This window comes from Elephantulus edwardii, unplaced genomic scaffold (assembly GCF_000299155.1).
Source record: "Elephantulus edwardii isolate Elephantulus edwardi_28Jun2011 unplaced genomic scaffold, EleEdw1.0 scaffold00231, whole genome shotgun sequence".
NCBI lineage: Eukaryota > Metazoa > Chordata > Mammalia > Macroscelidea > Macroscelididae > Elephantulus > Elephantulus edwardii.
This window is the reverse complement of record NW_006399981.1, coordinates 445,503-467,289: the sequence shown is the minus strand read 5'-3', so window position 1 is coordinate 467,289 and position 21,787 is coordinate 445,503. Positions and strand designations below refer to the sequence as shown.

General features: G+C 41.9%; 1 protein-coding gene across 1 annotated transcript in view; it reads left to right on the top strand.

The window, feature by feature from the left end:
- The window catches only part of PLXNC1 (plexin C1), a 255,007-nt gene that overhangs the window by 114,052 nt on the left and 119,168 nt on the right, over positions 1–21,787 (top strand). The window contains exons 7-10 of the mRNA XM_006898490.1: positions 7,654–7,801; positions 12,082–12,169; positions 14,760–14,862; positions 15,001–15,102. Of these exons, the coding sequence (XP_006898552.1) occupies positions 7,654–7,801; positions 12,082–12,169; positions 14,760–14,862; positions 15,001–15,102 (441 nt within the window). The remainder of the gene's footprint in view (positions 1–7,653; positions 7,802–12,081; positions 12,170–14,759; positions 14,863–15,000; positions 15,103–21,787) is intronic.

The following is a 21,787-nucleotide window of genomic DNA, read 5'->3' as shown; positions in this document are numbered from 1 at the left end:
AGCGCAGGAGGGGAAGACCCTCTATGAGGTGGATTGATTCAGTCACTGGGGTAATCGGGATGGGTGTGTCAGAGGCAATGCGATTGGCACAGGACAGTGCAGGGTTTAGGGCTGTTGTACATAGTGTCGCTGTGAGTCACAAATGACTCAATGGCACATAACAACAACAACAACATAAGTATATTCTGCAAAAAAGAACAGATATGTCTTGGAGAGTGTGTAGCCAGAGTGCTCCTTGGATGAAAAGATGAGGAAGCTTTGTCTCACATACTTTGCGCATGTTGCTAGGAAAGTTGTTCCTCGGAGGACATCATGATTGGGAGGGTAGAGGAACAGCCAAGGAGAAGACCCTGAACCAGATGGATTGATACAGTCACTACAACAATCGGCTTGAGTGTGTCAGAGCTTGTGAGGATAGGGCAGGTATCAGATCTGTTGTTCATAAGGTTACTATGTGTCATACTTGACTTGATGACACCAAACATCAACAACAATAATATACATATAAGGGAACTCTGGTGGCATAGTGGTAAGTAGCTGTGCTGCAATCCCAAAGGCACACTGTTCAAATCCATCAGGTGTTCTGTGAGAGAAGGATGGCTATCTCTTTCCATGTGATTTACTGCCTCTGAAAACCCACATGGGTCAGTTCCTACTAGATGGCACAAAAACATACAGATATAACGTTGTTGGTGGTGATAGTGCTGTTAAGTGCCCTCGAGTCGTAGGTGACTCATAGCGACCCTATGATCAGAAGCCCTCGACACTTTCATGATTTTCATCGTTTCTCGGGGTTCATAGGGTTTCCGGAGGCAAGCTATTTACGGAAGTGGTTGCCACTCCTGCTTCCAAGCTTGTTTTAATCGGGGAGCTCCACTCAACACTGTCCACCAAACATTAACACATTTGACCACATCAGTGTCACAGTGTTCAGCTTCACGACAACCACAAGTTACCTCTGTATAACAAGTGGACACACCAGGGCCATACTACCTACAAGAATGTTTGACCAAAAACAATGAAAAACAGGCCTGAGGGCTGTGGATTAGAATCACTCACTTTTGACTTGGTAGCATCACTTTCAGTCCAGTAGGCCAACTGGTCTCCTCTATATTGTTAAGTGCTGTCAAGTTGTAGGCAACTCATAGTGACCCTATGAATGAAAGTCCTCAACACTTGCATGAATGACTTTCATCCTTTTTTTCAGGTTCATAGTGTTTCCAGAGGCAAGCTGCTTATGGAAGTGAATGCCACTCCTGCTTCCAGGCTTGTTTTAATAGGGGAGCTCCACCAAACACTGTCTGCCATGAGTAACCATTATCTCATTTGACACATCAGTGTCACAGTGTTCAGCTTCACAGCAACCACAAGTTATCTCTGTACGGAAATTAGACACACCAGGGCTATACGACAAAATGGTGTAATGAGTGAGTTATTGTGCTTCCAACTCAAAGGCAACAGGTTCAAATCCACCATCTGCTCTGAGGGAGAAAAGTGAGCAATCTTCACCTATATAATTTACAGCCTCAGAAGACCTGCTAGCGGGTCAGTTATGTCAGTTCCAGCTCAATGACACTTAACAATATACCTCTATATAATACAGAGCCTCAATTTACTGGAATCTTTTCTTTGTACATGACACAATTAGTACGACCTCATCTGTGTAATTTATTGCCTCTGAAAATCCACTGGAGAGTCAGCTATGAGTCAGTTCCAACTCAGTGGTACACAGCAACAATGTCTCTGCTATAAAATCCTACACAGCTGTTAAGACAAAATAATAAAAGCTGTAGCAAGCAATTGTTTTAGAAGGATGATCTTTTAATGATTTAAAACATCTTTGTATATTCATATTTTTTATCTCTAGATGAGTATTTGAACATGGATAAATATATTGAAGGATTCATATGAGGTTTTGCAAATGTGGGTTCCCCTGTTAATGTCAGTTTGAACGACTGATGTGGTGGAGAGATAAGACAGAGCTAAGTAAAAACAAGAATAAAGAAAGCCTTACTCAAGCAGATAAGCAAAAGGATGTAGGACATCCTAGTTTTACATTATGTAGCATTAAATATGTACTTTAATTTTCAGGAATAATGATTTCTATTCATAAAAAACGTAACAGGAATAGGAATAAAATTGCACTTTGAATCCACCAGTGGATCTGAGGGAGAAAGATGGACAGTCTCCTCCCATGCAATTTACAAACTCTGAAAACCCACTCCAATCCACTCAGAGATACATTGGAGAAAAGACCTGGAACTCTCCTTCTGAAAAGTCATAGTCAGCTGTGAGTCAGTTCTGACTTCGATGGCACGTTAACAGCAACATAGACAACATAGGACTAAGTCCTCCTTGTGACATGCCGAAAGGTTGAGTAAACATACATGTAATGACTAGAACTCAACATGTAATTCTGGTTTAAAGATAAAGATTATTTATATTAATGGAAAGTTCAGAGATAGTTGTGAAAATTTAAAGGTCAGCTATCATAAAAGCAGCAGCAGCAGCAACAGCAAGAATTAGTTCTTTAAAAGTAGTAATTTTAAAAAGTATTGTAAATGTCTTAAAATTTAGAACAATTAAATCCTCAATTTTCATTAAACATAAAAATAAAATTTAAGCTAATTGAAGAATATTACATAAAAAATCTAATTCTGAGAAAAACTAGCAGAAATATAAATGAATGTTAGATAAATTGAAAGTATGATCACTTTCTTACCTGTGAAGTAGTATATATAATAACAAAATAATGGTAGCATATTATTATTATATTAATATATTGACTTTTTAAAAATCTGTACAATAAAGAAAAGATAAATAAAACAAGCACTTCAGGGAAATATTTTCAATAAGCATTTTAATGACAAACAAGTAATAAAGTTAGGAGAAATTACAAATACATACCAAAAAGACATAAAAACATAGGCAAAAGTATATATTCTTACAAAAGGGAATTTGTTTGTTGTTGTGTACTGTAGAGTTGGAGCCGACCCCCAACTGACCCTCCAGGAGGTTTTCAGAGGCAGTTAACTGCATCGAAGTAGCTAGCCCATGCTTCTCCCGTGGAGCAGCTGGTGGCCTAGAACCGTGTTCCTTCAGATTTGCAGTGCAGCTTCTTGCTATTAGGCCACCAGAGCTCCTCTTAGACAGTAGTTATAAATACAGAAATTTGTTCAAATTCACTAGTTAACAAATAAATACAAATTAAAGCAATAATATGCTATGCTAACACCCAGTATTAATGTTAGCAATTAGCATAACCTTTTTAAAGGAATTAATTTGGCAATATGTTTCAGAAGTCATAAATATATTCATTCTACTTACAGCACTAATACCTGGCTTGAAAATATATTTTGAGGAAGTAGCTTCAAAGGTTAGATGCCACGAAGTAGGTGGCAATGCCTTAACCGTATGCGTGTTGTAAAGGCCCAAGGGCCTCTTCCATCCTTGTCAAGGGGAGTGCTAACCTTCTCTGCTGGAGAAGAGTACTGAGAATACCATGGACTGCTAGGAAAACAAATAGATTTGTCCTGGAGAGGGTTAAACCGGGTGGCTCCTTGGAGGCAAGGATTCTGAGGCTCCATCTAACTTACTTTGGACATGTAGTGAGGAGAGACCGGTCCTTGGAGAGGGACATCATGCTTGGGAGGGTGGAGGGACGGCGCAGGAGAGGAAGGCCGTCTGTGAGGTGGATTGATTCAGTGACTGGGATAATTGGGATGGGAGTGTCGGAGACAGTGCGATTGGCACAGGACTGAGCGGAGTTTAGGGCTGTTGTACATAGGGTCGCTATGAGTCGCAGGCAACTCGACGGCACATAACAACAACAACAACAACAACAACAAGCTTCAAAGAGGGACAGGGACACCTAAAGCAGGAAACAAAAGCATGAAGGTGCTACTCTTGTTTATATAGAATTTTATCATTAGTTACTGATTCACTCTGACCCAGCCACATAACATGTAAGAGTAAAATGAGGCCCTTTCTGGCACCATCTTCATGAATGAACATTGGTGTGGTTGAGTACATTAGAAGCCTGGAAGTAAACCAACTCTTTGCCAGAAATGAAGGTATCTAAAATAAGGTATATCAAAGTGGTAAAATTTTGTGTAACAAGTTGTAAAAAGAGCAAGGGCCACATGAGGATGGTCATTTCTGACCTTTACCAATTTCACAAAGGGGAGCTGTCGCTGTCCGCAGCATCATTAACACAAAATTAATTCCCATGAGGTCAGACACGTCCCACATGCACCTTCTTTCAACTCATCTCAGCAACAGTCTTCCTGCTTTACTGAGTTAAAAATCCAGTATATGATAGCTCACAGATGTAACAGAACCATATTGAGGAAGTCAAAAGGTTATAATCCATTTAATAGCAGAATACAGTTAAGACAGCTCCCTAAATGTGCAGACAGACCCTTTAGCCTTGATCCTCATGGCTATAGGGCAGTGCTCCCAAATTCTCAGTCCTGCAAATGTTTGCTTCCCACTCCATTTATACAACAAAGTTCTCAGTCCTGCCGATATTGGCTCTCCCCCTGCAAGGTCCCATCTCAAGTCAGGTCTCCAGTTGCTGTCGTAGGTATAGATGGAGCAAGAAGGAATCCTACATTTTCCTGTTTTCCCTTGAATGGCAACAGAATATGTCTGTCTCTCACTGTTGGCTTGCTTAATTCAATGAGACTAGCCAGTCCCTTTATAGATTGCTAACACTGGCTGATCAATTCCCTTGTGGAATGGTAGATAGCCAATCCCTTTGTGAATAGGCAAAACTGTCCCATTCTCATATTCCCACCCATCTACATGTTGTTGTTATGTGCCATCAAGTTGCTTGCAACTCATAGCGACCCTATGTACAACAGCCCTGAACCCTGCTCTGTCCTGTGCAAATCGCACTGTCTCTGATACACCCATCACGATTACCCCAGTCACTGAATCAATCCACCTCATAGAGGGACTTCCCCTCCTGCACTGTCCCTCCACCCTACCAAGCATGATGTCCTTCTCCAAGGACCAGTCTCTCCTTACAACATGACCAAAGTATGTCAGACGAAGCCTCAGAATCTTGCAAGATTCAAGAAGCAGCCCGGTTTAACTCTCTCCAGGATGAATCTGTTTGTTTTCTTAGCAGTCCATGGTACCCTCAATACTTACCTCCAGCACCAAAGCTCAAAGGCATCAATTCTTCTTATATCCTCCCTAGTCGTTGTCCAACTCTCTTATGCAAAACAAGTGATTTGCAAAGACCATTGTCTGTATCGAATGCACCTTAGTCTCCAAAGAGACACCATTGCTCTTTATTACTTTAGAGAGGTCCCTAAGAGCACACTTTCCCATGGCAATACACCTTTTAATTTCCTGGCTACTGGTGCCAAGAGTGTTGACTGTGGAGCCAAGCAAACTAAAGCTGTGAACAATATCAATCTCTTCACTATCCATCCTGTTGCTGCCAATTGGTCCAGTGGTGAGAATCTTTGTCTTCTTGACATTAAGCCTCAATCCATATTGAAGACTGCAGGCCTTAACCCTCTGCAGCAAGTGCTTCATGCGGTATGAAGATGACACCATCTATATAGCAAAGTCAAATAATGCCTGGGAAAAGTCATCTTGAAAGGTAAACTCCACACAAGGACATTGCTAGCTAATTGATAAACAAATTTTGTTCCTTTTAACACTTTGTGTTGTCACTCCCTCTTTATTCATATTCATTAAAGAACTTTCAATCTGGTAAGTATCCCCAGGTTGGGTTTATAAAGCTGAAGCATTGTGACCATATACCCAGGTAACCAAGATGCTAGCAAACATTAACTCTTGCCTAACCTCTCCACCTACTACACTTGAGAACACCAGTCTCCTATTTTCAGATTCATTTCAACTTGACTTCTGACCCATTGTTCCCCTAAAATGTGCTTGCAAAAGACATTAGTGAATTACACATAGTAAATCTAGTAGATGGCTTACCTGTCTAATAGATATTTTACCAATCTAGTGGACAACATTTCCGGTCTAGTGGCCAAGTTCTCATCTTGCTTACCTTGCTAACTTCTCATCAACCTGAATCTAAATACTGGAATTATTTAAGGCCTAACTTGAGCTCCTTCTCTCTTCTCTAATCTGTCCATAGCAATGTTCTTCACTTTTCATGAGTTTATATATCATCTACACATTCATGCCTCCTTTAGTATCTCCAGCCAAGATTGCTCCTCAGAGTTCTAGCCCCACAGCCAATTTGACATATCTTCTAGATTACCAAGCTGGTATTTTAAACTAACACACCCAAAATGAAATCTTGAAATGTTATCCAAAATCCAGCCCCCCTCCAGTTTATCTCACCCTAATGGGCATTGCCTCCTTTTTTGGCCCTTCAGCTCTTTTCAAAGGCTGTTAAGTGCAAGGGAAGGGTTTGCGTTTCTTTTTTCCTCAGAGCAACTGATGGATTCACATCCCCAGAGAGATGCTACTTTCCCTGCAGACTAGTTATTCAGTACTATCATGTCAGCTCAATTCATATGGCCATATGTATTACAGAACAAAACTATTCCTGGTCCCATGCCATCTTCACAATCTCTGCTGTACTTAATCCCATTATTGCAGTCACTCTGTCAGTTCACTCTTCTCTTTCACTGACCCTCACTTTTCCAAACATGGTGTCCTTCTCCAGGGACTGGCCCTTTCTGACAACATGCCCAATGAGGGTGAGATCAAGTTTCGGACTCCTTGCTTCTAAGGAGCACTCTCCTAAATTAGGGTATGCTTGTGGTATCATTCTGATAAGAGTCATACTTTTTTGGATAAAATGACCTGTAGGTTTATATGTCTAAGAAATGCGGTGAAAAGAAACATATGTAAGCAGAGGTGTGCCTTATCAGATGTTAAATATGCCCCAAATCACCATCATATAAGTTGATGACATTGAAATAGAAGTAGATCAATAGGTAATTGGAATAGAGCAGGGGCTAGAAATAGATTTCAGAGAGATGATAATTTTATATATGACAAAAGTGATATTTCAGTTTAGGGAGAAAGATTTTTTTGCTTTTGCTTTTAGTAATTGGTTATAACATAGCTGATTAACCATCTGTATAAAAGTAAAATTGGACTGAATTCTCCAACTATATTTAAAAATAAATTCCAGATAGATGAAAGGTATGTGTTTAAAAATAAAACATTAAAGATAGCAGAATAATAAGCTAGAAATATATAGGCTTATGTTTGAGTATAAGCTTTACTTTGTGGGTGAACTTTGTAACAAAGATAGGAAATCCTGTATTCGATTACATAAAAACACACTCTGGTAGCATAAAAGATACTATGAACAGAAGTTATAAGACAAACATTAGATTAGGAGAAAATATGTGTCACACACATGATAGATAAGGATTAATATCTACACTATACAGAGAAGCCTTAAAAATTGATAAGAATAATACATAAAGCAGAAAAATGGTCAAAGATTATGAATATGTGATTCCTAGAAGAGCAGACCAAATTGCCAACCAGACAGCTATTTCTCTGCATCAATGATATGCTCTCTGAGAAATTTTCCTTCTGATGATAGGTCAAGGAGTGAGTTCACCATGGGCTCTGTGAAGAATGGAAATGATGGCAAAACAATGATTTATTTTCTGTCTCTCCTTCTTCCCTGCACAGACTTTTGTGACTGTGGTGGGAAGCTTCGTCCCACAACATTCCGTGTGCATGGTGAATAATGCTGACACCAAGAAGGATCTCTGCAAGAGCAGAAGTCAGACAAACCAGACCTGCGTCTGTCGCATCCCCATCCGAGCCACTTACAAAGGCATGTGCACCCTCCTCTCTTTGTTCCTGTTACCAAGTGAAGAAGGCAGGAGAACCTTCTGAGATCTGATTGCCCAGGAAGCACACTAAGTTACAGGGAATCTGAGCAGTTCCATCCTGTCTTGGTATTCTCTAAAGAAACAGAACCAGTGAGATATCTATATCTTTATCTATATCTGTTGTTAGAGAGCCATTAAATTACTTCGAGGAGGACCTGATTCATGCAGTTGTTGGGGTGGGGAGTTGGGGTGTATTTATAGTGTGAAGGCAGAAAATTCCCTTTTATCTCTAAAGGTTTTCAACACATGATGCAGGGTAATCTGCTTCACTTAAATTCATTCATCACATGTAGCTGTGCCGTAACAGCCGTCACACTGTGGACAGCATAGTTAGCCAAGTTGACACACAAAATGAACATCCCATAGTCTAACTCTCTGTCCACTTAGCTTCCCATGATGGTCACTAATCTTTGTCATTCAATGCTTTACAATTCCTTACCATCACATGGCCATCGTCCTTCTGTGTGTCTTCTATTTTATAAGGGCACTAATAGAAACCTTCAGTTTCTTCCTCTTTGGCTCTCATCAGTGCGTGTATTTGACTAACAGGTCTTCCTTCCTTTTATGCCTATGGACATTATTATCCAGTCGCTCACAACGTTGTATTTCAGGATGGATCTAGAAATTGCCTTTTTAACTATGAATGCAACCCCAGTTGTCCTTGCCTATTCATTTCCAGCATAGTAGAGCATATGATTGTCAGATTCAAAATATTTCGTGCTGATCCGTCTCAGTTTGCCAATGCTGGCTGGTCCGAGTGCAGTGGAGGCCGCAACTAATTGATCACAGCCAGTTACAGATTTCAGTTTGCCAATGCCTAGTATGTCAATATTCATGCATTCCACTTCTTCCTTCTTGTTGTTGTTATGGGCTGTGGAGTTGATTGTGACTCAAAGCAACTATGTATGCCCAGCAGCTCAGAGCCCTGCTCTATTCTGAGCCAATCTCACTGTCTCTGACACACCTGTCTCTATTACCTTAGTTACTGAGTCAATTCCTCTCATCCAGGGTCTTCCTCTCCTGCACCATCTCTAAACCCTTCCAAGCATGATGTCCTTTCCCATGGACTGGTCCCTCCGGGCAACATGCCCAAAGTGTGTGAAAGGGAGCTTCAACATCTCCTAGCCTCCAAGGAGCAACTTGATTTCACCCTCCTACATTCATACTTCTTGCATTCTACATTCCAATCACCAGTGTCTGCTTGCAACTGTGTTCCTCTTTCTTTGTGTTTCCTAGTCTAAGAAAAGTGTGTTCTATTGCTCATGGGATTTCCGAAGGCCTGTTGTTTCAGAAGTGGATGGCAAGTCTCTCTTCCTAATCTGTCTTCATTTGGATGATAAGCTTTAGGGCAATAACTGACAATCAAACATTTTATCTAAAAGAGCCGATCAAAGCCCCTTCCCCATTACACAGCTGACAGATTCTGTGTTGATCCACACCCCCCCTTTGGTGCATGTGTCATGGTCTCGTCCCCTTGCCCCACCCCACCCCCATCCTCCTCTGTTCCCTTACTTTACACCTCCCTCTCCTCCCCACTAACCCCTGGTATGATGGCTCTGGCCTCAAGTTACTTCTGTCCATTCATTATCTCTGTGCTCCCCAGTGATGCTGGCACTTTGAGCAAGTTCAGGAGGTAGGGGTCTTGGGTTGGGGGGATCCTGTGTGGCAGGATCCCCAGAGGTCCGATTAGTCCAGGCGGTGGGAGATTGGTCCAGTCCTTTACTTACTTGATAATCCCTACATGATGTCTGTCTTTCCCCTATTACATGTGTCTGCTTCTATTCTGTTCTTTTTCTAACTAAGAAGTGATTGGTTAGATTTAGAACTAGTATCACTCAGGCCTGACATTACTAGTATAAAGAAGAAAAAGCCCATTTTTCCAAACTGAGACATACTTAAAGGTAGGTAAAGATTTCAACACATATTTGTTATTGTTGGGTGCTACCAAGTCGAGCATGACTCATAGCAACTATATAAACAATGGGTCTGTAGTACCCTGTCCTATCCTGTGCCATCCTCATAATCTCTGATATACTTGATCCCATGGTTATACGTAATTTAGTGGAACACAATTTAATTTAGAAGAGTAGTTGTATCCAATTCTCTACATGCCCTCTGAATACCTGGCATATGTATTCCAAGCGGATGGACTATGTGCCAGGCACTGTGGTAGGTCTGTCCTAGGGATGACAAAAAGACTGACCTATTCCTTGCACACACTACTTACAGTTGATTGTTACGCAGTGTGTAAATTCAGAGAAAATAGGATATTCTAGGGAGCAAAGAAGAAGGGTAGACTTTGGGAGTGGGTAAGATGAAGGAAAGCTTTCTGAAAGAAATGATATTTAAACAAGACTGAAAACTGAATAGGGTTGAGTTACTCCCCATATCTTGTTCTTGTTTTTTGCCCAGCAACAGCCGCTGGCAAACCTTTGTCCAGGGTCTTCCTCAGTTATATAATGAGAGCCTCAACTCTAGCACTAAATCTTTTTGCTTCTCTGTTTTGAAATGTTGGGATAAAGCCATCTCTTGCATACAGCCATGCCAGATTTTGCTCCTATGTCCCAGTCATTATACTACTTCCTTGATACATCACAAACATCATCCCATTTTGCTATTCTGATGCTCAATAGACATCAGATCACTTATATGCTATTATTTTATCTCTCCCACGATAACTAGAAATGCTTCTAGAGCAGAAACCATGAGTATTGATTTCCATGTGTATAGTTGATGCTCAAAAAGGTTTGACTTTGCTAGTGTTCATCACCAAACACCTGTCGATTCCATTGAAAGGTATTCCATTGGGAGTACCTGAGAACTTACTGTCTATATGTTCGTACTGCTAACATTTATCAAGTGTCTGTTTAAATGCTCTTACTAAGAGGTCGTGTCAAACCTTCTAAACCTCCTTGTCTTTTAAACAGAGGATTATCATTTCACATACACACACTTTATGCGAGCAGAATTTTATGTGGCATTCTGGCTGTCTGAGTGAATTTTGTCACTGGAGAGTAGCCCCTTAAGTAGAAGTTCCCATATTTTGAGGATCTCACACTAATTAATTTATAATAAGAAAATTAAGGATGCCAAAAAAGTCTGATCAAATATCTTAGTCTGTTAAAGACTTGTAAAAGTACAGTCTGCTATTTTTGGTTCCTGCATAGTATAGGAAGTGTTAGTCAAGTTTGTAGGGAGTTGGTTGCTAACCCAATGGCCAGGGCTCTATGTCGGTTCGAATCCACAAGCTACAACTCAGGAGAAAGATAGGCATTTGCCTCCCAAGCAACTTACAGCCTCTGAAAGCCCACTGGAGGGGCAGCTCCGAGTCAGTTCTAACTCGACAGCAGTGAGTTTGAGGGGGTTTTAGCTTGGCTAGAGTGGAGTTTGGAAGACTACTCTGTCAAGGCTGTGGCACCTATTACCTGGGGTACTTTAAAACCGCATTCCCAATTCCACCCCAGACCTACCAAGTCAGTATCTCTAGTGGCATGGACCCAGAATATGTGTTTTCAAAATTTTTCTAATGCAATTCTGATGAATAACCGGGTTGGGGACTAAACCTTGAGTAACCACCTTGGATAAAGTATGGAAGCCCTAGGATCCTTACATCTCTCTGATGCTGATTTAACGCAAGCTTTATTCTTTTTTGCTTTGTTCTTGTGCCAATGGGTAAGTTTTCCAAAGCGAATAAGAAAACATTCATCAGCTTTCGTGAGCATTGACTCAAAGCAGATTGTGGATCCCAGCCCCCAGGAGGCACCCACTAGAGTTTGTTAGGTAAATATTTGTAGAGGAGACTTTTCTGAAGGTGCCGGATTTCCTCCCCAGCGTTCTGGTTATCATGTTCTAGGCACTTCTTGCTCAGTGACTTGTTTTATTCTTATGCCGCGGCCAATTACAAGCTGAGATAGTGATCCCAGAGAGAATATGAGATGTAAATGGGCTGGAAAATGGCTTTTTTCCTAGTGATTATCCATGGGAGGCTCGGAAGGCGAGTTGAGTTGGGGTCTGTTTGGGGGTTTGTACAGTGCACTGTGGCTGCCTGGTGCAAAATGGCCCACAGGGAAAGACCCACATACTGAGTGAAATGTTAAAGAACAGCTGGCAAACCCTTGCTCTCTGTGCAGAGAAGGAAAACTATATTTCTTTTTTGCATTTACAGCTATGCTTGACTATAGTCAGAATCCTCCATAAATGACTTTCTCCCCCTTTCCTCCAGATGTTTTTGCTGTCAACGTGATGTTCTCCTTTGGTGCCTGGAATATATCCGAGAGCTTCAACTTCACCAACTGCTCGTCATTAGGAGAGTAAGAGTTAGGCAATTTAAATATCCTCTCATTGGCTGTAATTTATTTGTTCCTTTGACTCTTCCATTTCCTAACTCACACTCTCGTGGAGTAGAACGTTCCAAAGTACCTTTTTGAGCATGGCCTAAGTGGGGATTGGAGATCCACTGAGTCGGGAAGCGTGGTGAGCTCATTCTTGTTCTAACAGGTCAAGTGGAGCAGCCCAAGGGTAATCAACAGTGTTTTAAGTGCTCCTACCAGCAGGGAAATATATTTCCCTTGAGACTAAGAGGTGACCTTGAATTGTGGGAGAAGGGGGGCTACTTGCTTCTCCTCTGTCAAAGCCTTTAGAGAACCTGGGTAGATTGTGTATGAGGTAAGGGGATAGATATTACTGATGAAGTAAGAGGAAGTTGTGCCCAAGAAGGCTAAGAGGAAATCTTCACAAAGGGCATGTTCGTTCTCCCTGCCTCTTGGGAGCTTTGACTCTTGACTGTCATGTACTTATTGAGCTGTGCTCTACCTCACTTCTTGCCTTCTGAAGCAAAGAAAAGAGAAGTAGGATTCCCAGATTCCTGATTTCCCTGTTGGAAGTTGGGATAGAGGTTTCTATAGAAACAGTGGGAAGCTGTAGTATTACTGACTGTACCAATAATGAGTGACATGATTGACTCCCCTCAATGGGTAGCAAATGTGGGTTCCTTTTGGCCTGGCCTGGGAACCACCGGAGTGCCTGGGTGTTGCAAACCGTTAACTCATTTGTCTGCTAATGGAAAGGTTGGAGATGGAAGTCCACCCAGAGACATCTTGGAAGAAGTTTTTTTAAAAAGCCCGATGATTCAGTTTTTAAAAACAGCTACTTAAAGCCAGGGTTCTACTCTGACACACAAGACAGGTGAATTGGAATTGACACAGTGGGAGCTGGTTGGGTTGGATTGGGAACCGTATTTCTCTGGCAAAATTGAGTTGAGTGACCTCTCTCCACAAGTATCAGCGTAGAAGCCCCTGGAACTCATCCTTGAAGTGTGATGATTAAAAGCTGGCTTCAACTATTGCTAATTAAGAAATGAATGTGCCATTGTTGTCAGGTGCTGTTGAGTTGAGTACGACTCAGAGTGACCCTATGAACACATCTGAACCCTGTGCCATCCTCACAATCTGACAAACTCGAGCCCCTGGCTCCAGTCACTGTCAATCCACCTCGTTGAAGGTCTTCCTCTCTCTCCTCCACCAGCCCTCCACCTTTCCAAGTGTGATTCCAAGGAATAGCCTCTCCGAGCAAAATGCCCAAAGTATGTGAGAGGATGCCTCACCATCCTTGCTTTTAAGGAGCAATCTGGCTAGAAGAATTTAGGAAGAGATGTTTAAAAAAAAATTGACACATAATTCCTGAGGAAAATAGTAGCCCATTCAATAGGATGTACAACTTTGTCATAACTTAAAGATAATATTTCTCACTGAAAATAAAGGTATTAGAGAAGATGACGATAGTACAGGATAGGGCAGAGTTCAGATCCATTGTTCGTAGGATCATTATGAGTAATAATTGACTCAAAAGCACATCATAACAGGAACAATCCCTGGTTTTAGAGACCAGAGGAAAGGAAATGCGTTTCCTCAGGACCCTCAACTAGGTAATTAAGACCCAGAACTTAGACCTGAGTCCCCAGAGGATGAATGCCTTTTCATTAAGTAACTGCATCTTCTTAGCGGAGCACTTAGTGCCATAATCACATGATAAGAATGCAAAATGCAAATGACAAGCCTGCTTGGAGTTCACCCGCAAGTGTCTGGATAAACTCAGCAAATCCCTGTTCTCTCTCAGATCAAAACTGCAGTTTCTGTGGGTCGCAGTGTCTGAAAGCTTCTTCGTGTCCTGGAGAATGTGCAAAGCGCGAGTCCATGTTCTCGTGCCCTGCACTAGGTTGTCATATCACTGTTCCCAGGTGAGGCCTCCCCTGGCCTCCTCTGTCTGTGCTTCCAGACCAACCTTGATTTCCATTCCTATTGTGCTTCCCTTAACTCCAGTTAGTCTAACTAGTGCTTTTTCAGGTCCTCCACTGTCACCTCTGCATGCGGGATTAGTGGATTAGTAGACACAGCTCTTCCTTCATTTAATTTAAAAAGCACTAGCGCCCTTTCCCTGTGCTTGCCAGGCCCCACTTGTCTCGCCTCTTCTAGGCAGTTGCCAGGGTTATTGCTCAAATGATGAGTGCAAGCTGATCTGGGAGGGGCAGGAAGAGGGGTGGAAGGAAGGCAGATCCATCCAGGTGGAAACTTACCTGAGGGTAGACAAAAAGCACAAGGATCCAGAGGATTCCTGTTATCTACTGATGCAGCAGGTGACCCCAGCATCCAGTTGCTATGGCAACACTCCTGCAAGTGTCTTTACAGTCCATCTACCCCTGAGGGCTGCCCAGAGCAGGGCACAAAGTCAGTGATCTCTCCCTGCTCTCAAAGGACTGTCCTCCTTCCCCCCACCCCCTGGCTCATCCCAGACTGTCTAGGGATTTTTCTTGAGTTCTTGTACATCATGTCATTGAGGGAAGATTCTAGGCTATGAGTGTTTTCCTGAAAAGGTAGAAATTGAGTTGATTTTCTGTGTTGCCAGATGCTCAGTGTGTATTGGAACTGGCTGTGCTTGGTGTACCAGGGAGAGAAAATGCATTCACCCCTTTGCACCCTGTAACCCTCCTGACTATAAGAGAAGCCAGGTAAAGTGACATTTCTGGTCTTACAATGTTAAAAAAAAAAAAAAGAAAAAGAAACGTTTGTGATCAGACAGCCCCAGCCTGTCTTCTTGAGTTTATTTCAAACTTTGAATTTCCCACCCATTTTGGATGTTGTTTCAGGAATCATGCCAAAGTGCTGCTGAGAAATGGCAACCATCAAAGACAGCAGGAGGAAGGAGACTCAAGGGGGATCAGGCGAGCAGAACCAATCAGGGCTTACAGGTCAGATACTGTGTTGTTGGCGTGGATGGTGGGAAAATCCCCTTGACTTGACATACACAACTCCTACTCCTTAAGTTCAAGAAGATGACTGATTTTACTTTCTACCAAAATTCCCTTTTCAAATCTTTGCACTTTTATTTTTTTTTCAAAACCAAGTTTCAGTTAATTGGCTCAATACATCAAAGACTGTGCACTCACATAAAAGAAATTAAAACTCTGTAATTATGAAAAATGATGTTGTTCTGGTAGCGGTAAAATCTTAAAGGTGACTTTATGGCTCGCTTCAGGAGAGTAAGGAGGAAGTGTACCACTCACAGCACGGAGGGGATTTCAGATCAAACCACATGTTGTAATTGCTTTTGTGGGAGTTGTGAGTGTGGCCAGGAGGGAACGGGGGTCAGGGGGTTGGTTATCTGTGTGAGCTGTGAAAACTAACCTCTATTAGATTTTTTTCCCTTCATTGTACAAAGATGATCTAACTGGTAGTTTAGAGTGCTAAAACAAAGTTGTTACAGAATGTATACTTTTCTTTTCCTCTCAGAAATGATTATTGCCCTGTGGGAAGATTCCTTTGAGAACGCATGAAGGGAGTGGCTGTGTACATTTCTGGACAGAGTGTAGATGGCTGTGCTCTGAGGGGATGGCTTCCCTCAGGTGGCCAGAAAACAACAACAGGCCAAGTTCTTGTTCTCATTAACCTTGGGGTCTGGTGTGAGCTGACAAATTAAAACAGCAGCCTCTTCAAAAAACAACCCCCACATTCTCTTTTCATGACTAATCTATGGCCTTCATTTATCCATTTGCTGCTGCTTTAAAGGTCAAGTGCCAATAAGGAGCACATTTTTAATAATTACCAAAAAGTTGATGGTAACTTTAAGTGAATTAAGTAAAAGTTGAGTGCGTATGAATCAAAATGAATTATGAAGTTCATTAAAGGGAATGGGAAAGCTTGGCATACAAATATTGCTGGATATTTTAAAAGGCTTTGCATTTCTAAGGAAGTGATGGGCTACTTTTTGCTTCCTGTGGCTTTAGAAAATGAAGAGATAGTGACGAGGACTTGGATCAAGGAAGCAGTGGTTTTTTTTAAATGATGAAACTTTTTCTTTGGAGATAATTGTAGGCTCAGATACAATTGTGAGAAGGAACACAGAAAGATCCATGCCCTTTGTTCGGTTCCCACAAATGATAATATATGGTAAAACTGTAGAAGAGTGTCATAACTTGAATATTGATGCTGATGCTGCCATACAGAGCATTTCCACTCATACAGAGTCCTTTATGTTGGCCTTTAATAATCACACCTTTCCCCCTCCTGCTCCCTCCTCCTCTGTAACCCCTGGCAACCATGGCAACTCTTCTCCATTTCTGCAATGTTATCGTTTCAAGATTTCTGTATAAATGCAATCAGACAATATGTGCCATTTGGGGACTGGCTCCCCCCCCACCATATAATTCTGGGAGGTTTATCCAATTTGTGTGTATGTAGCAGAGTCTGCTCTTTTCTATTGCTAAGCAGTGTTCCAGGCAATCACCTCTGACAGTTCCTTTCTTTTAAAGAAACAAGAAATTGTGCAGTCACTGTGCTTTTGGTTTCCTGTGCTAAGTCCTCCTGCACCTTTTGAACTCTGACGTGTTTATGGGTGAAAAGAGCTGGGGTCATCAGGCCAGCAGGAGGAGGCTAAGAAGAAACAAAAGCCCACATCTGTCGTTGGTGCTTCTCTGTGAATTATTCTCCTTCATCTGGAGAAAGGCATTTTGTTGATACTGGACTTTGCTCCCCCCCTTCAAACATCTGACTCATCAGAACAAAATCTCAATTTTGTTTGATTGGGAATAGAGCATTATTTGTCACCACAGGGATGTCTTGTCCGCTGAAACACTACCGCCTTTCATTATCGTGTAGAATGTGTAACATCCGAGTGTCTTGTTTTAGTCCTCATGTTGTCCTTGACTGAAGCATCCAACCCCTTCGCAGCTCTTTCCCAGAAGGATCTCTAGAAAGCGCTGCTTTCAGGCTGAGTCTTGAGTTCTTCCTATGGCTAGGCATTCAGGACAGGATGTGCGAGTGGTACAGATATACTCTCCATCAGGAGTGATGCTGAGCGTTAATTCATTCTTCCTAGAGATATTTATTGGGAGCTCTGTTGCTATTATTGGCTTCATGATAAGGGTTGCACTGCCCACCCAAAGGCATGCAGTTTGAGTCTACCAACTGTTCTGCAGGAAAAAGGTGGGCAGTCACTTTACCTGGTTCCAACAACCAAGAGGTATTTATTGAACACCAGTAATTGCTGTTGCATTGAGCTGTATAAATTAGAAAGGTCCATCAATGCATCAGACATGTCTCTTATGCCAATCTTGTGAGTCTAATACACAAGTATATATTAACGTTTACTTTGGTACTTTAGGGTGCGGACTTTAAAAAAAAATAAATAAAATGTTTTAAAATCAGCAATCCTAAAATACCAAAATAAACAAATTCACTACTATCAAGTGTGTTCCAGCTTGGGGAGTCCCTCAGTTAAGTTTCTGGGGGGTATAAATCTTTAGGAGAGGAGACAATCTCACCTCTCTCCTGTGGACTGGCTGGTGGATTCGAAGCACTTTTAGCAGTCCAACACATCATGCATTCTGTTATCAGAGTCCCTAGTCAAATACTAGGAAGTGTAAAAATGCAGAGCCTCCCTGTGCCCCAGATCTGCCTCAGTTGTCACTGTGTATCTAAGCCCTCTTTGTCCAGTAGTTTAAAACACTTAATCTGTGTGGTTGGTTAAGTCTTTAATTGATGGATGGCTTGATTGCTGAAGATGACATTTCAGCCAACCTTTGAGGAATAAGAAGCATCTAGACACATAGAGATGGAGGATAAAGTATTCTAAACAGAAGGACTAGAATAAACAAAAAGATAGATCAGGGGAGGCAGGGCATTCCAGAGCACACATTATAGGAAACTCCCTGTAACCTGGAACAAGAGAGTGCAGGGAATTAGGGCCACACAGTGGACAGGACCTTGGTACTCACATGTGGACCTCCTGACGTGCCAAACCTTAGAAGTTCAGACTTTATTCTTCGGTCACAGTGGAAAGTCACTTGAGATATTATTAATTTTATAATGGTTTCATTTTCTCACCCAAAACCATGATACTTTTTAAATGGTAGGATTCTTGGTTCAAGCAAAGTTTGGGCCAGTCATCTGCATAAGTCCTTGTGGTTCATCCTGCAATCCAGCCCAAAACATGTGTGCAGTGATCTACCAGAGGGGCTGTGCTGAGGAAAACTACCATCAAAAGAAGGTGGCTAACTAAAAAAGCCAACCCAAAAAGCTTATGTTGGTCTTTGGATAAGAAGTATTTCAGCTTTAGAGGCCCGTTTCTCTTTCCCCTTCCTTCCCCTGCCCTCCCTTCCCCTTTCAGGAAGCTACACAAGTAATAGGTGAAACCTTCCCAAGAACCAGTGGCCTGTCACCCTGCTGTAACCACTTTTACTTCCTTTTCCTTTAAATCATTTATTTGTTGCCTTCACCTGAGGAGAGTGGAGGTAGCTGCCCTCTCTTTCCTGTTCTCGAGAAAAGCCTGTGAAGATCTGTGATACGCTCTAATATTTGTCTTTTCTTATTCTTAGTCTGCTTATCACAGGGCTGTAATAAAACACAAAAGACACATCTCTTGCTCTTGAGGAATTTACTGTCAATTTGGTTTTCTTCTTTATCTTTCTTGGGTTTTGTCTTCCCTTAGATAGGGCTGTTAAGAACCGGGCCGTTAACTGAAAGGTTGGAGGTTCAAACTCAGCCAGCAGCCCTGTGGGAGGAAGATCTAGCAGCCTGCTCCTGTAAATACTGAAGTCCAGAAAACCCTAGGAGGCAGCTCTATTCTATCACGTCAGGTTACTCTGAGTCAGTGTTGACTCCATCACACATAACAACAGCATGGTGTGACTTAGCTGCATACAAGCAGTCTGTAGGTTATAAACATCTAACTTACAACTCCTTCTCGCCCGTTGATGCTGTGTCAATTTGCCCTCGTTTTAAAATGATTGAACTAACCCCTAAAGGAAACAAATTCATCACAATCACCTTCATTGCTACTTGCGCAGCTTTTTTTAAGTGATGGAAAAGGCTTTGAATATTTTCTTGCCCTAAACTCGCTGCCCTGAAGACTCTCCCCTGGGTTTTCCAAGATCACACATCTTTAAAGGAGGAAAATACCCATGTTTCTTCCAAAGAGAAACTGTTGGATTCAAACTCCTGACCTTTCTTGGTTGGCAGCATAGAACGTAACACTCCAGCCACCGGAACTCCTAGCACTCATGTAAGGCTAAATGAAAGCTGTCAGCTCCTGTCCTCATTTATCTGCAAATATACTTAAAAACACTTTTAGGGATGATGGGTCTCCTTCATAACCTGGGAACTGCCTATTAAGCCCAAGCCAAACTACTGTTTATAGTCTGAGTAATAATGACTCTGTAGGAGAGTTGAATTGCCCCTTAGGGTTCCCAAGGCTGTAAATCTTTACAGAAACACCCCATCTTTTTCTCTTAGAGTGCTTGGTGAGTTTGAACTGCTGACTTTTCAGTTGATAGTCAATTGTTTAACCACTGCTCCACAAGAGCTCCTCGAATTGAAATATAAACAGGTATTAAACCAGATACTGTTGATGATGTGAGTGAGTCAGGAAGAGGGAGACTGAGACTGTGTTGTCTGCCTTGGACATGGGACTGTCAAAGCGTATCTCATGGACCAGAAGTTCAGGACTGATCAAGCCGTGGGGCGAGCATTGAAACCTCAGGAGGAGAGGGTTTGGTTGGGTGTGGTCATTGTGGAAGAGTTGCACCCAGGCATCTTCTCCAAGATGAAGAGCGTGGAGGAGGCCTGAGAAGGGAACCGAGACTCTTAGATTAGAGCAAGAAGAGTCTCTCATCTAAATTGAAAGTTAGTAGAGGAGATGCTGGGGATGAAAAGGTGAGGAAAAATGGGGTTGGTTTCATAATTTAAAAAGTCATTTCTAGACCTATCCTGAAATACAATGTGGTGAGTGACAGGATACAAGGAAGTCCAGTGAATACCACTATCACTCAAATAAGTGCACCAAGGACTAGAGCCAAAGAGGAGGAAATGGAAGATTTCTACCAACTTTTGCAGTCAGAAACTGATCAAACATGCAATCAGGATGCATTGATAATAATAGGAGACTGGAACGCAAAGGTTGGGAATAGGGAAGAAGGATCAGTAGCTAGAAAACACGGGCTCGATGAGAGAAATGAGGCTGGAGATAGAATGATAGAGTTCTCCACATTCAGTGATTTGTTCATTGCAAATACGTTTTATAAGAAACATAAACGCAGGCTATATACATGGATTTCACCTGATGGTATGCATAGGAATCAAATCGATTACATTTGTAGAAAGACTCGGTGGAGAAGCTCAATACCAGCAGTGAAAACAAGGCCGGGTGCTGATTGTGGGACAGACCACCAACTACTCATATGCAAATTCAAACTGAAGTTGAGGAAAATTAAGTCAAGTCCACGGGAACCAAAGTTTGACCTTAAGTCTGTCCCACTCGAATTTCAAAACCATCTCAGGAACAGGTTTGAGGTCTTGAGCACCGATGAGCTCTGGGAGGATATCAAGAAAATCATCCATGAAGAATGCAAAAGGTCATTAAAAAGGCTGAAAAAGAAGAAAAGACCAAGATGGATGTCAGATGAGACTCTGAATATTGCATTGGAGTACTCAGAAGCCAAAGCTAAAGGGAGAAACCAAGAAATCAAAGCGCTGAACAGAAAATTTCAAAAGGCAGCTCGGGATGACAAGCAAGATACTATAATGAAATGTGCAGAGAGCTGGAGTCAGAAAATCAAAAGGGCCGAACTTGCTCAGCATTTCTTAAGCTGAAGGAGCTGAAAAACAAATTCAAACCACGGGTGGCAATAGTTAAGGATACTTTGGGCAGTATATTAAATGATCCAGGAAGTATCAAGAAAAGATGGAAGGAATACACAGAGTCACTGTATCAGAAGGAACTGGATGACATAGAAGAATTTCATGAAATGACATATGAGCAAGAGCCTATGGTGATGAAGGAGGAAGTTCAAATTGCTCTGAAGGAATTGGCAAAAAACAAGGCTCCAAGAGTTGACCGCATACCAATTGACATATTTCAACAAACAGACACTGCCCTGGATGTACTCACTAATTTGTGCCAAGAAATCTGGAGGACAGCCAGCTGGCCGACTGACTGGAAAAGATCAATATTTGTTCCCATTCCAAAGAAGGGTGACCCAACAGAGTGTGGGAATTATCGAACAATATCATTAATATCACATGTAAGCAAGATTCTGCTGAAAATTATCCAAAAACGTTTGGAGCAATATGTCAACAGAGAAGTGCCAGATGTGCAGGCTAGATTTAGAAGCGGTCGTGGTACTAGGGATATTATAGCTAATGTTAGATGGATCTTGGCAGAAAGCAAAGAATACCAGAAGAATGTCTATCTGTGCTTCATTGACTATTCAAAGGCTTTTGACTGTGTGGATCACAACTAGGTGTGGCTGACTCTGAGAAGAATGGGAATCCCAGAACATTTGATTGTGCTTATGTGGAACCTATACTTGGACCAAGAGGCAGTCGTCAGAACAGAACCAAGGAGACACTGCATGGTTCAAAATCAAGAAGGGGATCCAT